This window comes from Lacerta agilis, chromosome 9 (assembly GCF_009819535.1).
Source record: "Lacerta agilis isolate rLacAgi1 chromosome 9, rLacAgi1.pri, whole genome shotgun sequence".
Classification (NCBI taxonomy): domain Eukaryota; kingdom Metazoa; phylum Chordata; class Lepidosauria; order Squamata; family Lacertidae; genus Lacerta; species Lacerta agilis.
In genome coordinates, this window is record NC_046320.1 from 32,130,539 (window position 1) to 32,157,691 (window position 27,153).

Sequence of the window (27,153 nt, forward strand, 5' to 3'; positions counted from 1 at the left end):
GCGAGTTTAGTCACACAGGAGATTTATCACGTTTGAAATAAGTCTTCCTCTTTCTCTTTCTCCTCTTCTTTAAGATTTGTTTCTCATAATTCACACTCTGTGTTACTAGGAAGGGGCGGTGGAAGGGAGGATTTTTCCCTCCCGTTCGGGCTGCCATGCTGTTAACCTGTGCGAGGTGAGCTGTGGTTGCTTTAGTAAAGAGGGAGATGCACTCTGCATATGCTGAACAATCGCCTCTCTATGCCATTATTTCTAAAGTCCAAAGCGGAGTCCTGGTGTTAAAATGACATTCCACAGCTGGAATTTAATCTCTGCATTTCCCTATTTTATTTCATGAAAAAGGCCACTCTTCGCCATTTTATGGCAGGACTTTGGCTCTTCAGCCAAAATGTTTTCCCAAGCATCATTTCAAAATTCATCTGCTTCTTTCAGTGCTGTGGGGAGGGGCAGGGTAGCGGACCTTTTAATGAAACCTACAAGCTCATCACACCTGGACTTACTCCATTTTATCTAGGAACATAGGAGTCTGTGTTACATCATCAAGCCATTCAGCTCCACACTGACTGGCAATGGCTTTTCAAGGTTTCAGACGTTCCAGCTCTGCCTTGGGACACAGGAACTGACCCTGGGCTCGTCTGCATGCAAAAGGCTCATAGACTAGAGGGCCACACTTAAAATGAAGGATCCAGCTCCCCTGGAGCTTGAGGATGAGTTTCTTTCCTTGCCACGTCTGGTTATCTTCTTTTCTGACTTAATTTCATCACAGACATCACCAATCCACTCGCACTTTCTCCATTAATTCTAGCGCAAAGGACAGAGCTGTAATTATATGTTCTTAGAGCCCCTCTTAGGCTTACATGAAACAGCAAAATTCCACCTGGAACACATTTTTGAATAGGAAATGGCCTGTATGAAAAAGGTTTGTATATTATTATTGTACATACATACCCTTTCTGTGTATGTGCAACTGGAAACAATGGGTGACCGTTTCCCAATGTGTATACATACAGCAGCATGCATGAATATGAATCATTACACCAATGATCTATACTAGGGTGGGGAAGGCCTGGCTCTCCAGATGTTGCTGGACTTCACCTTCCGTCAGCTCCAACCAACATTGCCAATGGTCAAGGATGATGGGAGTTGCAGTCTAGCAACATCTGAAGAGCCGCAGGTTCCCATCCTTCTACTACATCAATCTTTGCCAGATGTTTTGGATACACCAGCCACAGCCAACACAGCCATACTGGAACTGATGGGAATTGTACTCGAAGACATATGGAGAGCATCAGGTTGGGGAAGGCTGAGCCATCTAATAATTTCACACTAGCTCCTTTGCAGTAGAGCAGGCATAGGCAAACTCAGCCTGCCAGATGTTTTGAGACTACAATTCCCATAATCCCTGACCACCGGTCCTGTTAGCTAGGGATGATGGGAGTTGTAGTTCCAAAACATCTGGAGGGCCGAGTTTGCCTATGCCTGCAGTAGAGTATTCCATGTTGGTATTTGTGTCTTCTTTAAAGCACCCCTTGCGATATAGTTCCTTTTCACCTCCATCCTTGATCAAGAAGGTGGGGGCTTCTATAATTGTGGGCAATTCTTCCCTTCGTGCTAATTGTCCAATTATTTTGAAATGTTCATATAGGGTAGAAGAGAGACCAAACCCACTAATTGACTCTGGCCTTTCAACTTCAGATTTATGGATGGATGGAAGCAGTGGCGCAATAACAAAGGGAAATGCATACTTTGTCAGGGTTCTCATAAGGGGTGGGCTTCAAGAGCTCTTGCATAAGAAAGCATTAAAAAGAAATGCTCTTTTTATTTATTATGATGTTTATTTTAAACATTTAAAACATTTAAAATGTATGTACAGTGGTACTTTGGTTGTCGAATGGCTTGGCTCCCAAACAAATCGGCTCCTGAACGCTGCAATCCTGGAAGTAAGTGTTCTGGTTTGCAAACGTTTTTTGGAAGCCGAATGTCCGATGCAGCTTCCGCAGCTTCCGATTGAGTGCAGGAAGCTCCTGCAGCTAATTGGAAGCCACGCCTTGGTTTTCAAATGGTTCCGGGAGTTGAACGGACTCCCGGAATGGATTAAATTCAAGAACCAAGGTCCCACTGTATTCCCATTCTTATCTCAGAGTGGCGGTCCTTTGGTAATCATCCCCACGCAAGAAGGGGGGATCCAGAGGCTTTGGGAAACTCCCAAAGTTTGTTGAAGTACAAAAAGTGGGTGGGAGGGTTAGAAGAGAATTCTGGGCATCAACCCCAAAAACAGCCCAATGAGGAATGAACATGCTCAGTGGCCGCAGAATGCAGGGTGGAGGAATGCGAGAAAGGGAATGAAATGGAGTATCCGGAAAAAGGAGCATTTTGCACCAAAACATTTTTCATAGATTCAGATGGCCAGAATCTCAGCAACACTGCACTTTGCTCTGTAAGGAAAGCTGAAAAAATAAAATAAAGGTTTCAAAGGGTCAGAAGATCAGGGGGCTGGCTCAAAAGGGAAGAAACTAAACACTGTGGCTTGCCCCATCCAAGTCCCACTTGTTTGTGTTTTACTATCACTGTCGGAGGCAGTATGCCTCTGAATACGAGTTGGGAATCACAGGTGGCGAGGGTGCTGTTACCCTCAGGTTCTGCTTCTGGGCTTCCCATGGGCACATCTGGTTTAACACTTTGGGAACAGGATGCTGGACTATATGGTCTTTGGCCTTGCGGTAAGAATTTACCTTTAAACCACCTCTCAATAGTTCATGCCCAGGTGAGGGAATAACACTTTAAAGAAAAACACAACCAAGAGAGAGATTCGAGCTCAGCATCCACTAGGGACCCAGTTTATTGAGAGATAAGCTATTGCAATAGCAACAGTTACTCAAACCAGGAGTTCAGAGAACCACCAGGTTGGAGAACTGTGTTCGAGACACATTTTAACACAGCTTTGATAGGGTTTTTCGGTCATAGAATGTATGCATGAAAGGGAAGGTCACAGGTCAGGGAGCTAAAACTGTCTTGCTTGGCTTCATTAGCTCATTCCATCCATTATCTTGGGTGCCCCTTGGCATCTTAGGATTTACCGTAACATTTTACTCACTGACTTATTGTCCTTTTTCTTGACAACCAGACCCTCAAAAAGTTCATAACATACAATATCTATAGTTTCCTATGCCTGGGAAGACTCAAGGTAATTTCACATAAACATTATATTCCTAACCTATGCAAACAGCACTTAGAAAAATAGGGAGGTCAGGGATGAGAAGTCCACATGGCATAGAAATTAGAACATTGATGCATAGGTTCCATTATAGAGTGTAGATGCAGGGATTACAAAAGTACATACATTTTTATTCAATGCTAAATTCTATAAATTCTATCAAATGCTAAACGGGTTAACTAATTTTATAACGGCTTGACCCAGCAGGGCTCGTGTTATGTTCTTGCATTTCTTCTGGCTGAAGTAAAGCCTTGTGACCATGGAGCCTTGGGGGTGGCTATATAGTCTTTATTCCCCCATCCCATCTATGCAAGCCATTAAAGAGTCACACTTTCTTGAAGTTCTGCTGAAACAAAAGGTCACATCATTATTACAGGGGACGTCAAGGCGGGAGTGTGGAAAAAAGCTTCATTGAAAGGGGATCTTTTGGAGAGGTGCAAAAATGCTCGGTTACACCCCTGTCAAGTGGCTGTTTTAGGGACTTCTGAATATTTCATGCTGAACTTAGCACGAACTTTAGATTATATGTTCTGTGACAGCTCTGCCGTTTCTTTCTGCGAAGTTAGCAGTTGCTCAGTGGAACATTTGTGACTTTTATACCACAGCCAAAGGAACAGAAGCAGTGCTTGTTTTTTTGTGTTTTTGAAGTGTGGGAAGGGATCATGTGGCCACACCCGTACCTTATATTTAAAGCACTATGACAGCACATCAACAGCCACGGCTTCCCTCCAAAGAATCCTGAGAACTGACCTATCATTCTCATGGTGGTTTATGACTTATTCTTCCCAAGAACCTGTGGGGATTGTAGATCTGTGAGGGGAATAGAGGGCTCCTTAAAATTCCCAGTGCTTGTAACAAACTATAGTTCTCTGGCTTAATTGGGGGAAGCCATGACTTTTAAAGTGGTATTGGTTGGTTGGTTGGTTGGTTGATTGGTTGATTGGTTGGTTGGCATCCATCTGTTTTGGAAGACAATGGAAGAATGTAACTGAGGGTGAAGTCAAATTGTTAGAAGGTTGCAGCATGATACAGGAGAGACATGTTTTGTTGCAGCTGGGGCAGATGAAGTCATCTAGTTGTGCTGCTACAAATGCAGCATGGCGTTTCTTCTCTCTGTATTCCTACCAGCAGTCATTGCTCCTCCGGTCACTGCTATGGATTGCACTGCAGTCGCCAGCAAGGGATTCCCACATGGTGGGGTTGATGTTGCCAGGCTTCATGCCATCTTTGCAAACATCTTTTTAACACAGAGTTTGTCTGCCAACAGGCCTGGGGCCTGAAGCCAGCTACCTGTAGAGCACATCCTTGGGGATCCTGTCATCTCCCATTCTGTGGACATGACCAAGCCAGCAGAAAAGTCACTGAGACAGGAGTGCAAACATGTTGGGAGTGTGAGCTTGGGAGAGCACATCTTTGTTTCAGACTCTAGCCTGCCATGTAATACGGTATAAGAGTGTTTTAGATGTGTGATGTGGTGTGACTTGTGTTTAAAAGCACCAACTCTTTGTCCATTTAGGAAAAATGCTGTGTACATAAGATACCTCCTGAACATATTGTGTGGGTCTCCCAACTTTTACAACGCAATGCTATGTAAGTTTACTCTGGAGTAAGTTCATCTGTGTTGAAGAGAACAATGGTTCCCAAACATTCTTTCCCCAGACCACTTGCAAATTGCTGAGGGCCTCAGTGGACTACTTTAGGATCTCTCTGCCTATTGTAGTAATTATGTGCTGTGCTAAATAATGTATGGTTTTTTATGGTATTTTATTGCTTTAATTATTTATGATACATTGTATTTTATTGTATTGCTTTTATTGCAATACAATAAAATACAATATAAGAAATAAAAGAAGCAATAGAATGCAATTGTTAATTCCTGTATTGCAGGGGGTTGGACTAGATGACCCTTGGGTCCCTTCCAACTATGATTCTATGAATTAAAATAAATATGAATATTTAATATGATGAATGTGTCATCTTGTGTCTTCAACCTGAAATCCACAGACATGCCACAGCCCACCCAGATGATGCTTGTGCACCACAGTTTGGGAACTGCTGCAATAGATAGAACTTACCTGCACGTAAGTGTACAGAGTTTTGCACCCTAATGTAATAACTTTTATAAAAAGTCAATCTATTTGTTTTTATTGCTAGATTTTTTTTCTTGGTCTACCTGAAGGACAAGGGGACACTTAATACTGCTGAAACCTCTATTCAAATCAGTAAGATCAAACTCTGTATTAAACTGTAGAATGTATTATCATAAAACCAATGAATATTAGCTCATGTTTGTTTGCTAAACCCAAGACATTTAATTTATCTGTCTCTTTATTTCTATTGTTCAAACGTGAGTGCAGATGCAGGCGTTTATGTAGCCAAAATGGTGGCATCCATGCAGAAAAGTGAATTATCGGGAGACCTGGAGGAATGACAAAGTACAAAAAAGTACAAAAAGGAAGGTTAGGGGAAAATAGTTAAAAGTAGCAGGTAGGGAGGATAACACAATGAGTGTGTTCAGTTGCTGTGAACGCTGGCTAACTGTTGGGGTGGGTGGGAAACAAGAAAACCAGGCAAGAGATCACAGAAATGAAAGAAATCATAGAATTGTAGAGTTGGAAGGGACCCTGAGGATCATCTAGTTCAATTGCCTGCAATGCAGGAATAATGCAGCTGTCCCATATGGGGATCGAACCCGCAACCTTGGCATTACCAGCATCGCACTCTAACCAATTGAGCTGTCCAGGATGGATTGGAGTATCTTGGACAAGGGTATAGCTGGCTGGCTGGAACCCTGAACAAAAGCACTCCACACTGCAATGTTTGTTTCAGGTCACACTGACTTTTAAAAACTATTATTACCAAAGGAGGTCAGGGCGACATACACAAGTTTGTTTATCACCGCAGCGGCCAAAGGGCAGTGGTTTAGGCTGATGGAGAATGCCTGTGTCAGCTTAAGTCATGCAGCGAGCTAGATGGCTGAACAGGGATTTCAAGACATGTTTTCCTAGTCCATTAAATCACATCTGGGTGTTGAATCCTACCTTGGCAGCCCAAATAAGAAAGTGTTGCAGCATTCCCAAAAGTAATCTGAGTCTCATTTCTGTGGGGAAGAAGCTTCACAGCTTCCACCAAGAACCCCTTTCACCTTCTTGCTGTTTGAATACAGTGTTCAAAAGGTACAGCCATTAAGGCTTTAAAGTTATGATGGAAGAAATGTGTGTAGACTTGAAGGGACTTTTATGGATGAAAACAAACATTTTGTGCCCAGAAATTAATAGGGAAGCAGCTTGGATGATGGAATAGTGCTGCTGTGTGCTTGTGCTGAACAAATCTCTGTCATCTGCTACATTAGCAGGGGCTCTGCTCCTCTGCTGTGCTCAACAACTGGCTTCCAGTGCTGCTCGGATTCACTCAACTCTGGCCTCTTCTTTCTCCACAGCTCACTCCCAGGGCTGAACTTTGGCAATCTTTGGTAATATGGCACCCAAAGCGAGGCCAAAATTTGGTGCCTCCACATGGACCTTCTCAATTATGGATCTTCTCAATTTTGCGTCTCCTCAGCTTGGTGTATAGTTAGCACAGAGGCACACATAGAGCTGGGCTCTGCAGGTGAAACGTTTTATAAATTCTTTGTGATAGCCAGGATGCAAAGGCTTCCATCACACTCTTTTGCAGTCTCTAAATGTCACTCCTGGAAGTCCTGTGCATCTCTCTGAAGTCCATGAGACATGCAATACTATGCCCACTTAACCTGGGAGTAAGCCCCATTGAACTAAAAAAGCAGAGACATCACCTTGCTGACAAAGGTCCATATAGTTAAAGCTATGGTTTTCCCAGTAGTAATGTATGGAAGTGAGAGCTGGACCATAAAGAAGGCTGATCGCCAAAGAATTGATGCATTTGAATTATGGTGCTGGAGGAGACTCTTGAGAGTCTCATGGACTGCAAAAAGATCAAACCTATCCATTCTTCAGGAAATCAGGCCTGGGTACTCACTGGAAGGACAGATCCTGAAGCTGAGGCTCCAAGACTTTGGCCACCTCATGAGAAGAGAAGACTCCCTGGAAAAGACCCTGATGTTGGGAAAGATGGAGGGCACAAGGAGAAGGGGACGGCAGAGGACAAGAAGTGTGCATGCACACGATAGCTCATACCAAGAAGAAACTTAGTTGGTCTCTAAGGTGCTACTGAAAGGAATTATTATTATTATTTTATTTTGTTTTGACTATGGCAGACCAACATGGCTACCTACCTGTAAGAGGACAAGATGGTTGGACAGTGTTCTCAAAGCTACCAACATGAGTGTGACCAAACTGCAGGAGGCAGTGGAAGACAGGAGTGCCTGGCGTGCTCTGGTCCTTGGGGTCACGAAGAGTCAGACATGACTAAATGACTAAACAACAACAAGATGTGTATAGGATTGCACTCTTACACTGCAGTCTTAACCAGGTCTAATCTGAAGTGAATCCTATTGAATCTTATTCTCGGGTGAGTAGAGGATTGCAGTGTTTGTCATTATGCAATGCAAATCCACCCCCCCCATCCTTTATGCAAATATTGGGAGTTTATTTTTCACAACAGCAGCTACTGAGAGGTTTTTGGTTTAAAAGAAAAATATGAATACAACTGGATTAAGTTTTCAACTGTTTAATTTTTCAATATATCCCCCCCCCCAGGAGTTGGAGAGGGGAAAACCCAAAACCATTAGTGTGCTTCACTCAATAAACCTTCAGATTACATTTTCCCACTAAAGCAGACACGTCAATAGGCAGGAATCTGTTTGAGAAGGGCTGGGAGTTATAAAAGTATGAAGTTTTAAATGCATGGAAGACATTAATTACAAGGCTAATTCAATGTTCCTTAATGCCTAGAAAAGAGCAATACATTCTTGATCCGTTTTGCCTTCCTAATTATAGATAGTTGGATGCTGATTTTATTACGAACTTGGCACTTTTGGGCAGGATTTCAAAGCCCAGTTTAATTAAAGCTGCAATGTTCTGCACACTAACTTGGGAGTAAGTCCCAGAGAACTAATTGAAACCTACTTTGGAGAAAACATGCAGGGGATTCGTCTGCACAGCAACCTAATGGTATCATTTGGTGAGTTTGGCAGCGGGGGGGGGGGAACAGAGCGCTCACGGGGGTGCCATCCCATGAGATTCTGCTGCCCCAGGCAGCTGCTTCAGTATGCCTGGGCAGTGCTTGCTGGGAGTGGTCAGATGGGGAGGAGGAGTGGGAGGAAATGGGAGACTTGGGAGGAGACCCAGCAGGTTAGGAGGCAATGATCAGGACCATCTAGTGCAGGCATGTCCAACAAGTAGATCATGATCTACCGGTAGATCACCGGATGTCTGTGGTAGATCACTGGTAGATCATTGCCCCCCCCAAAAGAAGTTGAACAACTGTGGCTCCCTTTAAAAAGCTCAACATTTTACCTCCTCCCTGGAAAAAAAAACTCAACAACTTTGACCCGAACCCCCCAAAAGGGGGTAGATCACTGCCAGTTTTTAACTCTGTGAGCAGATCACAGTCACTTGGGAGTTGGCCACCCCTGATCTAGTGGATGGTTAGGAGAGCAACTGGTCAATGGATACTTTGCACACTGCATCCCAGCCAGCTAACTTGACTCCACAGCCACCCCTTGTTAGCAAAGAACCATTCTCAGGAGAGGTGCCTATGGATAAAAGGAGAGCTTATGGGACATGGCAATTGTTTGGACAGCATCTTAGCTTACACCTGGCCATGTACCTTAATGCTCTGCTGTTCCTTCTGACTTTGTAACCTGTAACATGAACTATGTTGGGGCGCTGTGGTGAATTTTGGAACAAGCATCATACCCGAGCCAAGAGCACGAATACTGAGTCTGAAACTGGGAGCCAGGACACCTTTGTACTTCTGCATTCATAGCTTCTGCATATACACACTCTCTGTCCTCCATCCAAACAAACAAACAAACAAAAGTCATTATCAGAGATCAAGGACACCTTCCAGTCAGGCAAAAAACACTCAAGGAGGGTGCGAACCAAGGCCAGTGAGGGGGCTGGCCTGGAGTTGTGGCTTTTGGCCCATGAGCCTGAGTTCCCCACCTCAGCTATAAAGGGAACCCAAAAGCAATTTGGCCAAGGCACTCTGCACCATCTGTAATTTTTAAGGTTTAGAATTTGTGACAGAAGCTGAACCTGGACAGGACCAAAGCATGGCTGGCAATAGCAAGAAAAGGATGCAGCTGGTGCACAAACAAGGCTATGGAGAAATGCTCGTAGCTGCAGTTGGAACCTGAATACCCAGGAGCCAAATCATATCTAGGAGCACCAATGAGTTTTTAGGTGCACAATGGTCATCTCTTGATCGATATCAATGAGATACTAAAGTTAACTCAAGATATTAGGCTTTAGTTCAGTGGCAGTCTATGTGGTTACCCTCAAGGGGTTATTGGGCTAGAACTTCCATCAGCCCCAGCTGGTATGGCCAAAGGGCAGCAATGATGGGAGGTGTAGTCCAAAAACATTGGGAAGGCACCACATTGACTACTCCTGCTTCAGTTATCCCAAACGTGTCTCAGAAGCAACTGCATGCAGTCTAAACAGGGCAACCAGAAGCAAAGGAGGGACTTTAGAAGACAAAATGAGTTTGGCTTAATATGCCAGGATGAAAAAAGCTCAGCTACTGAAACACGCTCATCTGGCCACCCTAGGCATTATGGATATGCTCTCCACGTTCTGCATCTGGGTTAAACGCAGCAGTCAATCTGACATTTTCTTTCCTTTGCCAGTTATTGTTTAATCAATAGTCTTCTTCCAGGAGCGCTGCGATTTCTATCTGTTTAGTATCCTGAGTCTGTTGGGAGTATGACTGATAATTATTCACGCGGCATTCATCCGGCAATTTAAAATGACAAGCTGGCCCTTGGCTTGGAGCCTGCCACAACAGCTACAAAACAAGGTGCTCTCAGGAGGATTTCTTTTCATTTTCTTTCTTTAAAAAAATATATGAATGTGGCTTTGGGCTCACAGCTTCTGAAGCGTGAGCCACCAATATGCAGGATCTATTCTGTTTCTCATGGGTGTCAAAAAATCTATATTTCTCTTACGTTTTAACTTTGGCAGCCAGAAACCTTCTTTCTGCACCAATCACAACAGTCACATCCGTGGGCATCAAACTTCTGTTCTTTTTCCTTTGCTAAGCCTGGCCTGGGGAGTTCTGCACGCAAGTTCAATGAAACGGGCTCAATGTACATGCAGCCGAATGCTGTGACCAAGGTGCAGTGCTACTGGTGTCCACAGGGTGGCTGCATGGCTCTGCCCTATCACATGGGCTGCAACTACAATGGTCATACTCTAATATGATCCATCATCAGCTGCCTGCCTCAGGATGGGTCTCAGAAGGAGGTGGGCAGAGGATGCAGTCCTTCCTTTCCCTGCTCACTCAGATGCCCTGTACCATGAGGGAGAGCAGACCTCTCAGGGAGCACAAGAAGGATGGCTGCCGCCGCCACCAGAGCGTATCACAAACTAAATAATTCCGTATGTGGTTTACAAAAACTCATTGATAGTAATGTACAAAAAAATCAACACCACCTAATACATAAGAGTCTTAAATCAGGCACGTCCAACAGGTAGATCGTGATCTACTGGTAGATCACTGGATGTCTGCGGTAGATCACTGGTACATCATTGGCTCCCCCCCCCAAAGAAGCTGAACAACTGTGGCTCCCCTAAAAAAAGCTGAACATTTTACCTCCTCCCAAGGGAGTAGATCACTGCCAGTTTTAAACTCTGTGAGTAGATTGCAGTCTCTTGGGAGTTGGCCACCCCTGTCTTAAATGATATATATACAATGCCAAAATCATAGTGACATACACAATTCAATATATCAAAGTCAAACATTCCAAATAGAAAACTCTTGTCTTTGTAGTTGTCTGCTGTAATAAGAAGGATCCAGGATGTCTGGGCACGGCAAGAAGCCGGCAAAGGTTAAAAAACAAACAAACCCAAAAAGCATTCCAAATATTCCTGCAATGAGTCCAAGAGAATAATTCTCTATGTGTGCACTTGTTGCTGCTGCAATTGCAACAGAACTCTGACAATGAGATTTCAATCTCTGTTTCATGAATCTTCTTCTGGTTGGGCCGAAAAGGAACTATGCAATGGCAATTCACTGCTCAACCATTGCATGGTTCCTTTTTGGTAGGCTACATTACTGTCAATGAATCTTGGTAAACCACGTACAGTACAGAGTTATTTATTCTGTGATATATTTCTCTGTATTCCTTGGAAAGTGGTACTGAGCCACCATTTAGGAGGCTAACTAGGAAGGCCATCAAAACACAAGAGCCTCATTAGGTTCCCCTCTGCTGCCCTATGCAATGAGCCACTGGATGCCTCTTCTGTTCCATGGCTGGAGGTAGTAAGCTCTTGAATTCCAGGAAAGCACAGGGAGAGTGCACTTCTGCTTTCCGTTTCTCACAGGCATCTGGTTGGCTGCTGTGAGAACAGGATGCTAGCCTAGGTGGGCCATTGGCCTGATCCAGCAGGCTTTTCATATGTTCTGTGGCTGCACTTGCTCTGTCTCCCGGTCCCACCCTGGGTGGGTCTTGAACTCTTGTCCAATGTGTCTGTTGGCGTGTGGGTCTGCCGAGGGAGCTATATAGACGCTATGTCATGTGGACTCTCTTTCCTCCCGTGTGTGTGTTTGCTGAAAAACAGTAGTTGTAAGGAAAACATGTGGACTCAAAGCCCTGGCTGAGAGCATGCTTGGGGACTGGTGGCAATGGGGTGGTTGCTGGCTGCATCACCATAGCTTAACAGAGTAGGGGGTTCCATGTCGTCATTTTGTGGTGGTGATGGGGTGCAATGGGTGTGTCCCAATTGTGCTGAGTTTATTGGCTGCCTCTGTGGGGGAGTGGCATCGCTGGGCCCAGCACAGCTTTGGATTGGTGGGCTGCAGTTGGAGTTTCCAGAGATGCCAGGAGACTGTGTCTGTCATTTCCCCAGACACATCACTTTTGCTAATTTCTACCTGCCATCCTGGGCCGGGCACACATTGGATGTGGTACCCTGTTCTGCCAGCATAGCAATGGCATATCTCCAGTTCTGGACTAATGTATTGCTCTGTTAGTTGATTTCAGAAGTGATAGCTCATCTTCTTTGTGTTTTCCATTTAACTATTTTTTTTTTTTTTTACACACACACACACACACACAAAACGTTCGGGCATCTCCATCAGTCGAATTTTCTCATTTGAAAAAGCCGAGTGATTTTTTTTTTGGGGGGGGGATTGCACATGAAATCACACCCCAGCCGCCACTCCCGCTAATGATCGTTTTACATAACCCCATGCACAGAGAAGGGTTCCGGCACCGACGGGCTACGGCCACGAGGTGGCGCAGGCTCGCAAACCACCACGCCGACCAAAATCCGGATTGCAGAAGCATTTCAGAAACTGTCTCCCACACCCGAGAGATCTCCCCAGCCCCTTTCCTCCCCGCTCCCCCTCCCTTCCTGCAGTTTCCATACTTAATTACATTTACTTCGGAATTACTAGGCAACCCACCTCCAGATGTGCAGCTTAAAGGTGAGGATCTTCACATCCCGCACCGCACACCGCCATGTGATACTGGGGGGAGAATAAAGGTGGAGTTTAGCTTTAAGAGGGACGCCTCCTGCTCCGCTCACCCACCCAGTCTTCGGCATCCGTGGTGGGCAAATGCCAGCGGGTCTGTCCTCCTTTTGCCTTTCGCTCCCCAAGTCAGCCGTCTCTATCCTCTCGCTTCAGCACTTAGGATGGTGTTTGGAAGAAAGGAAGAATACAGGTGAGAGACACTTTTTGTGGCTGTTATTATCCTTTAAAAAAAGCCAGCGGATCTCTCCCCACCCCCTAAAGGCGTTTACCTGTTCCCATTTGCACATTGGACGGAATGACCGTGCCCGCGAAACGAGCGATCTCCCCAATCTGGCACGTGCTAGACCCGGGCTTCGCAGTAATGGGAAGAGAACTGCTCCTCCGAGCGTAGTTGTCGAGCCGATCCGAGGCAGCGCCGTCGGACGCGCCTGTTGGGCATCTTGTAAGGGGCGCATCTCAAGCCACCAAAACTTCCGAAAAGATCGGAGGGGGGGGGGAGAAGGAGGCTTTTTTGATGGAAGAGAGAGAGGAAAGAAGCTGTGAGTAGAACCGAGGGCTGTTCTGTAGTGGTCTTCAAGCCAGCCGGTGCCGAAAAAACTGGGGGAGAATCTGCCAGCAACAGCGAAGGGCGAAAGGGCAGGCAGAGGCGCGGAGCGCTTCGCAGAAAGACCTAGGCGAGATATCTGGCCCCTTTCATCCGTTCGCCTGGCTCTCCCAGCCAGGAGGAATGTAAACACGGGGAAGAAGCGGGTATACAGGGGCGAAAGGAGGGGAATTGTGGGGGGTTGGGGTCCGCCAGCCCATTTGCTTCCCATCACCTGCTACGGGGCGACGGGAAGAGAATCATAGAATTGTAGAGTTGGAAAGGACGCCAAGGGTCATCTAGTCCAACCCCTTGCAATGCAGGAATCTCAGCTTAAGCATCCGTGACAGATGGCCTCAGCTGGAAGTGGGAGTCTTTTCGGGTTAGAAGTGGGACTCTGGTGTGTGGCCGCTCTTTCCGTCGAAAGGGACAGCCTGTGTAGCCCTTCAGATGTGGTGGGGCTCCGCCTGCCCTCCTCGCCGGCCAGCATCTCCAGTGGTCAGGGGTGATGGGCGTTGGAGACGTTTGGAGGTTCCCCATCCTTCTCCAAGCCTTTATTTTCCAGAAAGTATACGGAAGGGGCAGTAAATACCCTGCTGAACCTTGACCCTTAGGAACCTTCGGCAGGCTCAGCAGTTTTGGCTGCAGGGAGTCGCCTGTCGTTAATGTTTAGGGCAGATCCGGACTGGAGGGTCCGATTGGAGAGACGCGGTGGGATGGGACGGGGTGGGTGTCAAGTTACAGCCGGTCGGCTAAGGAGCGCACGAGGTCTCCTGGAGGGGGGGGGGGGAGGACAGCATTGTGGGTAATGTTGTACTGTATTAGAAGGGAAGGCGATCGTGGCAAATAAATGACCCCCGTTTTCCCAGAATCAAGACACAGGGGTCTCCTTCGCAGAAAAAGCGCAAGCGCAGATGGAATTAGAGCAGATGAAATGAACTAGCCACGTCTCCTCAGTTCCCACGAGGGGGTCCGTCGTTGGTGGAGGGTTCTCCCCATGTTAAGTGGGGGCTTTTGTTGCATGAAAGCAGAGAGGCTCAAACAATGGAGGACAATTGGAGGACGACGGCCTGACGTCTGCTGCACTCCACAGACTGGTCGTGAGGATGAATCGTACTGAAGCCGGTTTAAATCCCACTTCCCTAACCTCCCTTGGTTGCCTTGTGTGTGGACACAGACAGGCGGATCCTATCACCCTCCTCCCTCCTCTTAAAGGTGCTGCTTTAGCTTCCCAGGATTCAGGAGCCATGCAAGGGGTCAGAGAGGGGGTTGGGGGGAGATGCTGACTTAATGTAGGAGCTTCAGGGCTGAAGAGGAAAATTGGAATTCTCTGCTTCCCCTCAAAACACACAAACACACAGCATTCTGGCCAATGCACTTGACTATGTCTAGTCTCACCCTATGTATATTTTCTCCCATTGAGTTCAACGAGCATATTCCCATGGAAGGGTACATTTTTTGCAACCTGGCATCTCATCCTCAGTATGCGAAGGCAGACAACTTAATAATAACAATAGGCCTCTCCCAACAACAACAGTATAAATGTATTCAGAAGATTTCAACAGAGATCTTTTCTAAGCGTTTTAAGAGTAGGGTGTGGGGTTGTGCATGTTTATTTGGAATCAAGTCTCACTGAGTCCAAGAGTTTGCCATGCATAGAAGCCAATGCCCAGCTCCCCATCCTACGTCCGTTGGTTTAACTGGTTTCTGGATCAGGCTATGTTGGGGTCTGTGTAAGTTTTCTGTCTACACCTGCTGCTTTTTGCCCGTTTAATGAAGCAGAAAGGGTTGAAGTTTGGTCAGTGACTGTGATCCCCTTGAGCTACCGGTATGTTTTGGCATAGGAGCCAACTCCTAGGGGCCAAGGTCCCTTCTCCCCCTCATAAAATATTTGAGCCCCTCCACCCCCGTTGATGGACATTGCCATTCAAATGGTGTGCATGTGTGCGTCTTGTGATTGATTATGCCCCCCAATATTGTATTCAAGTTGGCACCCCTGCATTTTGATGTAAGGATTTGCCTGTGTCTGGGTCGGAAAGGGTTATCAAGATTCCCTTTCAGGAATAGGCTCTTGCCCAGCATTCCAGCCTCTGCTCAGGGCAATCAACTCTGGAAAGTTTTGATGGATGGAAAAGAAGGCAGGATGTGAATATTAAACACCAGCATGATATCAACCATGCCTTTCCTTACTTAACAGTGCCATCCTGTTCTACTGGGAACAACTGGGTTCAATGGGGCACATAACTCTCAGTTAAGTGGTACAGGAATGCATTCCAAAGTGGCAGTTCTATTCCCTCTTATCTGACAGTAAGCCCCACGGAAGTAAAAGAGACTGACATGCATAGGATAGCACTGTTGTTGTTGTTGTTGTTGTTGTTGTTGTTGTTGTTGTTGAACTATTAGTGTGTTTAGGGTGGCACCTATGCAGCCTGATACCAAAGTATAAGTTTCCGAGTGTGAGGCACCTCTAAATTCCTGGCACCAGCAGTATTAGAATTTAACAAAGGTTTGGGGGTGTTAGAAGCAGGACATAGCCAGATTCTGTGTGTGCATTAGGCCTAACCCCTGTGATTAGGCTGTGTGCTAGACAATGTTAATCCAAGGGAATCAACATAAATTAAGTGTTAATTAAGTCAGACGCATCCCCCGTTGAGATGGCAGCCTGGGGGTAATATAGCACAACACAGGATCAAAGCGAGTGGGACTGTCTCCTCTGCCTGTGTTGCAAAAAGCCAGGGAGAGAATAGAGTGTTAGAAGTAATGTGGGCAGAAGCTTCGTGCAGAGTGTTTTAGAGTTATTCAACAGAATTAGTAAGCAGTGGGCTGGAGAGAGAGGCAGAGGAATGGCAGGTGTCTGTTTAAATCCAATGCTGCCACTCTCCAGCTTAGACTCAGGTTGTATACATGTGTAAATGAGCTACATTCTCCGCTGTGCCTCATTTCTAAAGGAAACGCAGGTCCTGTGTAAGCGCTTGGTCCCCTGGAATCTTGCACTGCTGTGGAGATTGGGGTGGCGTGTGACAGTATGTAAGGCTGCAAAAGTAATCACACTTAGCTAGGAAGTAACTTGGTACTCCATGGGGCCTAGAAGGAGGATAGTTTTCCAATTAAAGAAATCTTAACTGATTAACTATGGGCTTTTCCACACCAGTTTGCAGCTGTTTGCATTCACATTTAATTTGTGTTGTCCACATGATGTTACCTTTGAACAATGCCAATCTTAATGCTTCTGCCTGTAAATTCAGGCTCACCTGATACTGGAATAATGCAAATTCCTCTCCAAACCGCACCACTCGGGATTACATATTATTATTTGTTTTTGTGATTTTGGTTGACTGAATAGATTGCCACTTTCTGCTACTCCCCTTTCCACGCCCAATACTTCTTCATTGCTTTCATTTCTTTTATGGCTGTTCTTGTAAATATTTCCAGTGTGCTCCGCAAAGGCTGTTTTTCTTTCTTTCTTTTTCACAAAAATCAGAAAACGGAACAAACGAATTTGCTTTTGCACACTTCTTGGGTAGGGTGGGGAAATGTTTATTAAAAACAAGGGTCATGCAGTTACCTGCACACGTGCCCTGTCAGTACTTAACTGGCATAATAGTATCAACAAATAGGAAGGCAGGGTCAAGCACAAAACAGCTACAGGCATGAATAGGAAGAACCGAAGCTGCACCATATACAAATTCAGATATTTGCAGGTGTGGGCAGCTCTGATCAAATTCAAATAGAGGGGAAGTGTATTAGCAGCTAAATAATGTGCAAACATGGAAAAGCCCAAAATGAGTTTTAATTGATTATTCAATATGCATAAATTTGCATAGGAGAAAAAATAAGGAAATAATATGCAGTATTCATTTTTAGATGGTGATGCATGTATTGTTGCAGCAAGCATCATTGAGAAGATGCATTCCCTCTTCTCTGTCACACAGAATGGAATACCTCTTCTAATATATAGATGCTTCATATTTACTAATTTACTAATAAAAACAGCAGATGACAAGCACCATCTTAGACGGGGAAGGGGAACCTGTGTTCCTGCAGATTTTCCTGGATTCCGGCTCCAACACCCATCCCTGAGCATTGGACATGCTGGCTGAGACGGATTAGAGTTGTCGTCTAGCAATATCTGAAGGGCCAGTGGCTCAATGCTCAGGGATGGGCGTTGGAGTCGGGATCCAGGAAAATCTGTAGGAACACAGGTTCCCTTTCCCTGTCTAAGATGGTGCTTGTCATCTGCTGCTTTTATTAGTAAATTCTGTCATTCATTTTATTAATTTTGTTGTGCAAATTATTATTATTATTATTATTAATTAAGAAAACTCTACCTGAACCATATGAGTGTCCCCTGAGCCCCTTCTCTGCTTGCCTTGTCTGAGAAAGCTTTGGAGGGTGGCAGCAGTAGAGAGGGACTTGTCCTTTGTTCTTCCCCAACATCCCCAGATCTCCAGACTGTGACACGCTGTCCTAGAACTGACATGGACATATTTTTGGCACCACATTAAGACTTTTCTCTCCACCTAGGCATTTGATGGAATATGACCCAGCTGAGGCAAGATTTATATTGCTACCAGTCTAGGTTGCTGATAAAGCCCCCATCCCATTTGGAATCTGGTGTTCAGGAGGTCCCATTAGCTAAAGTGGTGCTTCAGGTTAAGAACAGTTACAGGTTAAGAATGGACCTCCGGAATGAATTAAGTACGTAACCAGAGTTAACACTGTACTGATCAATTGTTTAACTTTTGGTGGCTTTTGTTTTTTGAAAGTTGATAGTGCCTGAATGGAAGTGTGTGTGTGAACCTCTGACTCTTCTTGTATGGCTGGAATGTATTATTTCATTCCCTTCTTCCTCTCCAGCTGTATTCTCTTCTCACCCCACTGGACAGCAGTCAGGTTTCTGTTAGCAGCAGCTCCCCTTTTAAGCACAGGCAAGGGGCTGAGGAGGAGAGGCTGTGGGTCAGGTTGGAGGGACCCACGGGCCACCTCTGCCCCGTGAGCTAACTAAAGGTCTCCATCTGTGATTTAAGCCAATGAAAAGTAGGTGCTCTTATGGATCAAGGCTGTGGGCTGCCTTGGTAAACTCAACCTTCAGCTCAAGCCTTTCCATTTAAGGGTAAACTTTTTTTTTTTTAAACATATTTATTGATTTTCCAACATATATTTCCAATTACCAAACAAATTACAATGCCAAATTAATTATACAATTCCAATTATAACAATTCCAATTATGCCAAATTTTTAACTTATGAATTCCCCATGTCTCGGACTCCGGAGCGCTTTCTTATGATCTTTTCCAGTTGCTTCATAAAGTCAATATTTTCACAGCCTCTGATAAATGCCAGCAAGCAGACACTCTTATAGTAAATAATGTCTCTGTGTGGAAAAAGCCATCCTCTCCCAATATCGCATTTCGGCTGACGCCATCTTGAAAGTCTCTCATAAATCAAACTTGTAAATCAAACTGCGACACACCAATTTCTTCCCCTGTGAGCCGTCCCCACTCCTTTCCGGGAGGGCCAGACCCTCGTAAATTCCACTATCAATCGTCCATCAAATCCGGCTTCTCCCTTTGAAGTGGTGTACAGCTCCACAGGCTATCATCAGCACTCGGCAGTTAATTCTAGCTGCGTCACAGCCAGCCGAGGATCCTCCATTTCTGTTGAGTCAAGTCCAGATCAAATTTCACCTCCACACAGTTTATTTTTGTAATTTCCATTCTAATTTCCATTCTGTCTTTAAAGTCCACTTGCCATTTGCCTGTGAAAGTGGATTTTCTAGGGGGAGGTTTCGCCCGTGTTAAGTAGATATTGAGGCAAAACAAACGGAGATTCCAGAGCTTACCCCCCCTTCTTTTCCCTCCTTCACATACCAATGTAAAGTCCGCGTCTTCTTCCAATCTTCATTCTTAATCACTCAGGGCTGCAGTTAGCAACATTCTTCCCACTCCTTTGTCCGAGACATGCCCAAAATCTTTAAACAAATTTATATATCCAATTAAAGGGAGCGTGCACGAACGGGGCCGGCTCCAGGAGCTGCATCTGAAAACGAGCCCTATGTGCCCAGACTCCCCCACCGGTCCCGAAGGACCCAAAGCGGGTTAAGGAGTACCGCGGGCAAAGGCAGCCCTCCCCGTCGTCCCGGGGAGGTGGGAGGCTGCTTACTCCCATCGCAGCCGCCAAATTAACTCGTGATAGATAGCAAAGATGTTAAAGTCCGCCATCCTCCCGCTGTGCACGCCGGGAACTCCATTTAAGGGTAAACTTAAGTTGCATGAAGAGGTTTCAGAAGGGGGGGGGGAATACCCCACAAGGCTTTGCTGTCTATTGATTGCATCAAATGTGGGTCAATTAATTGCTGGTTTAAGTTTCCATTGATTCCGTCTTTCTCTCCTGCCTCTTCATAAATGGCAAGAGATTGCTCCGTTGTGTGTATATTTGAGTTCCGTGGATAAATATTGATTTGCTCTTTCCCTCCTCAAATCCTCTTTAATTTTGAATCTTTTTCATTTTGTTCCTGTCTCCTCAGTGGCTGCCCTATCCCTGCTAGACAGCAATTCTGCCCGAGATGAAAGCAACCAGGAGAGCTTATTTGTGCTCGGCACCCTACTGTTCTTCTGGGGGCCAGCTAGAATATTAACTAGGGAAGGAGTTTGCTTGCAAGAACCGTTGGAGTAACTCTGCTCCAATGCACTGGGCATTTGGTAGCTGAAAAGAGCATGGCTAAAAGGAGTGGTGGGGCGGGGAGTAAAGAAAAAGAAGAGGTTCAGAGTAGGTCACAACACAATAGATATATATGGTGGAGGTTGGCCTATATGGGTGAATGGGGCACCAACCTCACTCGTGCCCTCAGTCAGCCCCTGCCTACCTGCATGCTTACTTACAAGCACTCCAGGGGGTAGCACTGAGTGTCAGCATCCTGTCCCTTGTAGCACTCAGCAGGGAGGAGGATGGGGACAAAAATATCACCATCAGGCTCTGCCTATTGGTCTCCTTGCCTTCTGTTCCAATGGGCACCAGCCACCACTGACTCAGTGGCAAGTTAAATCTCTCTCTCTCTCTCTGAAGCAGTGCTTGGAATTCTCCACTTTAAAAGTGTCTGGGGCATGATCCAACTCAGAAATACAATATGGTTTTTTTGTTGTTGTTTTAAAGGTAGTGGGCGTGGGGTGGGGGCTTGGTAGGGAAATGGTTCAGAAAGAAAGGGTTAACTCTCCCCTCCCCCTCAGGCTATGATCCCAGTCCAGATTGTGGGTGGCTTACGGAGGCTGGTTGTTGTTTTTTCCCCTTGTGTGAGGGGGACGGGGGAGAGAATCCAAAGCACAAAGCACAAGATTCGTGCTGTGGTGGTTCGTGAGGTGGATGGAGAATGTAGCATCCTCTCACCACTGCACAGGGCCTGATAAGGTGGCAGCAAGCTCCAAGGAGATCGGGGGTGTGTATGTGTGACAGCCCCTCAGATGCTTAAAGGTAAAGGTACCGCTGACCGTTAGGTCCAGTCGCAGCCAGCGTTTATCCGCAGACACCTTCCGGGTCATGTGGCCAGCATGACTAAGCCACTTCTGGTGAACCAGAGCAGCACACGGAAATGCCGTTTACCTTCCCGCTGGAGCGGTACCTATTTATTTACTTGCACTTGACATGCTTTTGAACTGCTAGGTGTGCAGGAGCAGGGACCAAACAACGGGAGCTTACCCAGTAGCAGGGATTCGAACCACTGACCTTCCGATCGACAAGCCCAGGCTTAGTGGTTTAGACCACAGCGCCACCCACATCCCACTCAGGTGCTTATTACAGATAATTAGATCCCTAGACCTGAAAGTATAGCTTCATTATATCTATCTATCTATCTATCTATCTATCTATCTATCTCTATCAATCAATCATCTTTCTATCTATCTCTATCATCTATCTATCTATCTCAGGCATTTACAACTAGTGACCCACCAATCCAAATGCAGTCCTCAGTCTATTTATTGCATCCTCCCCTTCTGTCTTTGAGATCTCAGGCAGGCAGGCATAAAGGAGGCAAACCCATAAGGTTTACCACACCTCTAGTGGACCATCATATATATATATCTGCTGCCCTGTGTTCAGCTGGGTGGGTCACAAGTCATTTTATCATGAGGAAATAAGAATTTATTGACCTTTTTCTTATAACAACATATACCCACACCCACACCTACAATTAAACAAATACAAAACAAATACATTGATAAAACAAATACAAACAGTGTCAAGTTTTCTTGTTGCATCTTTTCTTTAAAAAGAAAATTTCTATTTCCATATCTTGACCATTGACTTCCCCTGCCCTTTCTCCTTCGAGTTCATATCCTTAATCTATTTTATAACCATTTCTCCTGAAATTCAAATTCAATTATATAGTTACACCCAATTATATATTCAACATTTAACTAACAATGCATCATCGTAATAATATCTCATCATAATTCTTCTTCCATTGAAATCTTCACCAATCATTTATATCATATCTATCTCTTCTATCCTTTAAACTGCTGCTAATAACATAATAACTCAAAATATCTCCTTTCATATTCAAACAAAAAATAAAACAGAAAGATTGTTGACAGTATTCACCCTCCGATTTCAAAGTTCCATGACAGGCTACTTCAAATTTTACTTAGTGTTTCACCCCACACCCCCTCTGTCCATTATTCTTCTCCTGGTGGCATCAACACTGAATTTCCCTGTGTCTTCCCTCTCCAAGCGTCCACAGATCCAGGCACAGTCCAAAACTCTCCTTGCCACGAGCTCCAGGATGTCCATCTCGTCGTCTCTCAGCTTCTCCGGTTCTTTGTAGCATTCCTTTTCTTCTTGTAAAAACCATAATTCTCTGTCCCTGGCCCCCGAGCTCACACCTCGGGGACTGGATATAACAAATCTTACCGTCGCCTTGGGACTGCCACCCCCAAAAGGCGAGTTTCTTCTCCGAAGTAGCTCACTCATTTCTCTCCATCTTCCCAGACATCCTCTCAGCTCTTTGGCAAGACTTTCTTCCAAAGTGTTAAAAGTTTTAATAGCCTCCTCTGTGGGCAATTGGTTCTCTTTCAGACCCCCACACAAGACTTTGACTTTCCTGTACAGCAGTTCCACCTTCAAAGCAGTGAGCCTCTGTTCGTCCGTTAGTCCAGAGTTCAGTACCAGTTCAAGGACGAAGCCCAGCATACTGGTAGAGGGGGAGGAAGTGGGTATCAAATTTCTACTCCTGCCTCTCTGTTCATCGCCATTTTCCTAAACTGGAGCGCAGATACCGCAACTTTAAATGGAGATATTTTCCGCTAATTTACTTCCCAAGAAAAAAGTTTGCCAGTCTCATGTATCAATTTTAAGCACATTGTAGCAATCCTGTAGCAGCAGTTGCTCAAATTGGTTAGCTTTTTTAACTCGAAGGGAAGAAGGCAGGCTGCCTTTCTCCTTCCCCCCGGATCGTTCCAAAAACTCGATTTCTGGTCAAATTAGTTACTCACGACCACCGGGTTCCTTTGGCTCCATTCTTCAAAGGTAGAACTAAGACGCTCACCGCGGGCTTTGTCGCCGCATTTGCATCCCGGTTGGGGCATATCCCCGTAAGCCCGGCTCCGTTGTCCCTTCACCCCCACTCCCCCTTTACAGGGGGGGCAAGGGAAGGGTTCGGAGCCTCCGTGGGCGCAGCCGGGGAGCCCAGGGTGCGGGACGCTCTTCCCGCACCCCAACCGGAGCCCCGCTTTGCGGTTGCGGGGCTCCTAACCCCCGGGATGGATCGGGCGCCTCGCAGCCGAAGCAGCCCCGACCACCCGCTATGGCGTCGCCAGCCGGAAGTCTCGGGTCACAAGTCATTTTAACCCCTCCCGTTAGAGTCAACGTAAAATGTTTTCAGTTTTGTATGTGCATGGAATTATTCTGAACCATGCTGCTCCACTGACATTTGCTGTACGTTACAATATAAAGAACAGGAACAAATTAAAAAACGAACAAACTGTAGCAACATCTATTGGAACGAAATACTTAGCAACTAACTTCAATCATCTGAACCCATATCTGTATGTAGAATTCTAGACGCTTGTCATTTTAGCTCTGCAGCGTATGTCAAACCTCATGCTTTTGCAATGTGACTGAAGAACCAAGGATCATGGTTTTTGAATTCTGGTGACATTAGGACAAAGGTAGCCAATGTGGTGACCCGGCATTGGGCTACAACTTCCATCAGCCCCAGCCGGGATGGTGAATGGTCAGAGGTGATGGGAGTTGTAGTCTGTGACAACCACTGCAGGGCACCACGTTGGCTAATCCTGCAAGGGCAAGGAGTCATCACCTTTGACAGAACTTCCATGAGCTCTCAGCTTGACTGGTGGCTGGAAATTTTTCAATGGGCTGACCCCTCCATTTGATTTCTTGGAGGACTGGGCTTCTCACAGTGACCTGCAATATTATTCCTAATGTGAATGAGATGGATGTTTCCTTGGTGTTTCTCTGCTCCGTGACCTTTCCGAATGAATAAGTGCTTTGAACTGGCCAAGACTATGTTATGTGTTGTTTTGTTAGTGCTCAAGAAGTACTCGGTTTGATCATTAAACTGTGTTTGCTGCTGGAATCCCGTATGCTCTGGGTCTATAGAAAAGTTCCTATATGTGACGGTGCAGTCTGAATGCCAAATTATGGGCGCTAAACCCTTGAACTGAGTGTCAGGAAAATAATGCAGATGAACGTATCATGGCATCATTCTTATTCATAACTCATCTGCGGGTTTATGCTGGCACAATGCTAGATTTCCTGTTGTGGCTCTCTTATATTAGGCTGCGCTGTTGTAACCTTAGACACACTTACTTGGCAGAAAATTGCATTTGAACTCAGTAGTACTTACTTCTGAGCAGGGTTGTGTCAAGTTTAAGAGGCCCCAGAGCATTACCCAAAAATGTTTATTATTTCAACAGAAAGGACAATGGAAATGGAAACAACACGCTTTTATATTTGCAGACATTCCACCACATAGGCAAGGAGGCAGCCAAAAACGAAACAATCTAAATAAAACAAATATTTTTTGCAATAAGCCTATTTGCATGTGGAATAACTTTAAGTGGAGCTACCTTATGATTTCTTAGTTAGCATATACAGTATGAAGTCTTTGTGTTCCAGCAACGCAAGAACACTTATAACACTTATTCACTGGAAGAAACAACACAACATGCACTAGGTGTGTTCTACACATGACATCAAAATTAAATCACTTCCATGATTATTATTTTTTTTAAAAGAACCTTTGAAATTGACATGAGACTAATTTATGATTAGGTCAAATATTTTCTCCAGTCAAGCCTGGTATGGTCTGCCACCAGTGCTCTTTGATGGCTTATGGACACCTGGCCGAATGAAATTTTGATATTAATTGTGGTTATTTCTGTACATGATATGACCAATAATTGCATAGTTATTAAGTATGTGCACAACAGAACAATAATGTCTGGTTTCAGAATTTCTTCACCCTGCTCCCTTTGTTTTTGAAATAATTTATGTAAAACTTGAAATGTAGTATTCAGGGGGTGCTAAACTGCAGCTTACTTAGCTTATGTGTTAATTTGGCTTCTGGGTAAACATGCTTAACATTGGGCGCTAAAACTAGCAGCACGTGCAGATCTCCCATGGTTATTGTCTCAAAGTCCTTGGGAACACACACCCCGGGAATGACTTTCAGCCAGATGCCTGTGAGTTAACCAGATATTGCTTGTTGTCTTTGGGTGCACTGCATTTAAGCAGTATGCAGAGAGGAAGATGTGAATCCTTTCTCTGGGTACGAAGTTGTAGGTCTAATTAATATTGTCTCTGTGCAGGGCAGGGGAGGCTCACTTGTGGGTGTTCAGTTGTTGTAGGATTCTAGTGCTCATCAGCATGGCCAATGGTTAGGGATGATAAGAGCTGGACTCCAATGCCATCTGGAGGCACCATAGTTTAGCCATGCCTGCTGTAGGGAATGAGAACTGATAACACTACAGTCCCTTCTGAATATTAGCCCAGCAGTGGAAATTCAGGTTTAAACAGTCACTCCATAAGAGAAAACAATAGCCTATTCCTGGCAGTGAGGGGGAATAAATATTCCAACTGTGATTAAGAAGGTCCTTGGTTTTCCAATAAGGTACAAAACACCTCCCTCCATTTCTGAAAACCCAAGAAAAATAAATCCCTGTACATTCTTTTTGCCTTTGCAGGTTGTGCATTATTGATGGCATGAACATTTCTGTGGCAGCTTCTGCTGGGAGCCTGTTCTTTGTGTAAGGAGAACAACATTAACGCCTTGAATGTGCTTCTGAGAAACCGATTGCCGTTTCAGACCACTGCTCAGCGTGGGCCCAGATTGGTGTGTGCGTGTGGGGAAACCCAACATGAATTCATCACTTCTTTCCTCGGCAGGAAACTATTCCATTCAGAATGTCTCAAAGGAGGCTTCTGGACTCGTGCACTTTGAGGATGAAGACTGTCACGTGCCTTTGGCGATGGTGTTCACCTTGGCTCTGGCTTACGGGGCCGTCATCCTTCTGGGCGTCTCTGGGAACCTGGCCTTGATCATCATCATCTTAAAACAAAAGGAGATGCGCAACGTGACCAACATCCTCATTGTCAACCTTTCCTTTTCGGACCTCCTCATCACCATCATGTGTCTTCCCTTCACCTTTGTCTACACCTTAATGGACCACTGGGTCTTTGGGGAGGCCATGTGCAAGCTGAACCCTTTTGTGCAGTGTGTCTCCATCACAGTCTCAGTTTTCTCTTTGGTCCTCATTGCTATTGAGCGCCACCAGCTGATTATCAACCCTCGTGGCTGGAGGCCAAACAACAGACATGCCTACATAGGGATTGCTGCAATCTGGATTCTAGCGGTGGCTTCATCATTGCCTTTCCTGGTGTATCACATTCTGACCGACGAACCTTTCACCAATCTAACGATAGAGGAATACAAAGGGAAGTACGTGTGCTTGGATTCCTTTCCACTGGAGACAATCAGGCTCTCGTATACCACAGCTCTCTTGGTGATACAGTACTTGGGACCCCTTTGCTTTATATTTATTTGCTACTTAAAGGTAAGAGATAATCTTGTTTTCGTGATGTGTCTTACCTGTTCTTTGTTTTCTCCAAAGAAATGCCTGTAGGATCCACAGTTTTAGGTTACAGAGTTGTTCTTGAATTTTTGTTTTCCCGCAGATATACATGCGCTTAAAAAGGAGGAGCAACATGATGGATAAGATGAGAGACAATAAATACCGATCCACTGAAACGAAAAGGATCAACATCATGCTCATGTCGATTGTGGTGGCCTTCGCGGTGTGCTGGCTCCCTCTGACTGTTTTTAACACAGTCTTTGACTGGAACCATGAAATTCTACCTGTTGCTTCTTGTAGCCACAATTTGCTGTTTCTGATCTGTCACCTCACGGCTATGATCTCTACCTGCGTGAACCCCATCTTTTATGGGTTCCTCAACAAGAACTTCCAGAGGGATTTGCAGGTTTTCTTTCGCTTCTGCGATTTCCACCCTAGGGATGACGACTACGAGACGATAGCCATGTCCACCATGCATACAGACATTTCAAAGACCTCTTTGAAGCAAGCGAGCCCCATTGCGTTTAAGAAAATTAGTGACAGTGACGATGAAAGACTATAGCTCCCAAAGCTCCTGCTACAGATGATATAGTTTCAGGGATCAAGCACAATGCTTTAAAGAAGTCAATATCTTCCCCTCTCCCTCACTGA

The 27,153-nt window shown here is 45.3% G+C and overlaps 1 protein-coding gene and 1 long non-coding RNA gene across 3 annotated transcripts; one reads left to right on the forward strand and one right to left on the reverse strand.

Annotated features, from left to right (window-relative positions):
• Positions 1-3,105: 3,105 nt before the first annotated feature.
• Positions 3,106-13,329, reverse strand: LOC117052985. The gene is made up of 3 exons (XR_004427335.1): positions 13,105-13,329; positions 12,767-12,990; positions 3,106-3,557 (listed from the first exon to the last, which is right to left on the reverse strand). It is a non-coding gene; the product is annotated as an uncharacterized LOC117052985 (long non-coding RNA).
• NPY1R (neuropeptide Y receptor Y1) lies at positions 12,708-27,153 on the forward strand. 2 transcript variants are annotated; one of them, XM_033160428.1, is made up of 3 exons: positions 12,708-12,787; positions 25,615-26,484; positions 26,606-27,153. In XM_033160428.1, the coding sequence occupies exons 2-3, from the start codon at positions 25,789-25,791 to the stop codon at positions 27,062-27,064; spliced, it is 1,155 nt and encodes a 384-aa protein (XP_033016319.1). In that variant the 5' UTR covers positions 12,708-12,787; positions 25,615-25,788; the 3' UTR covers positions 27,065-27,153. The 2 variants fall into 2 exon arrangements, with proteins under 2 accessions (XP_033016319.1, XP_033016318.1); XM_033160427.1 differs by lacking the exon at positions 12,708-12,787 and adding an exon at positions 12,922-13,025.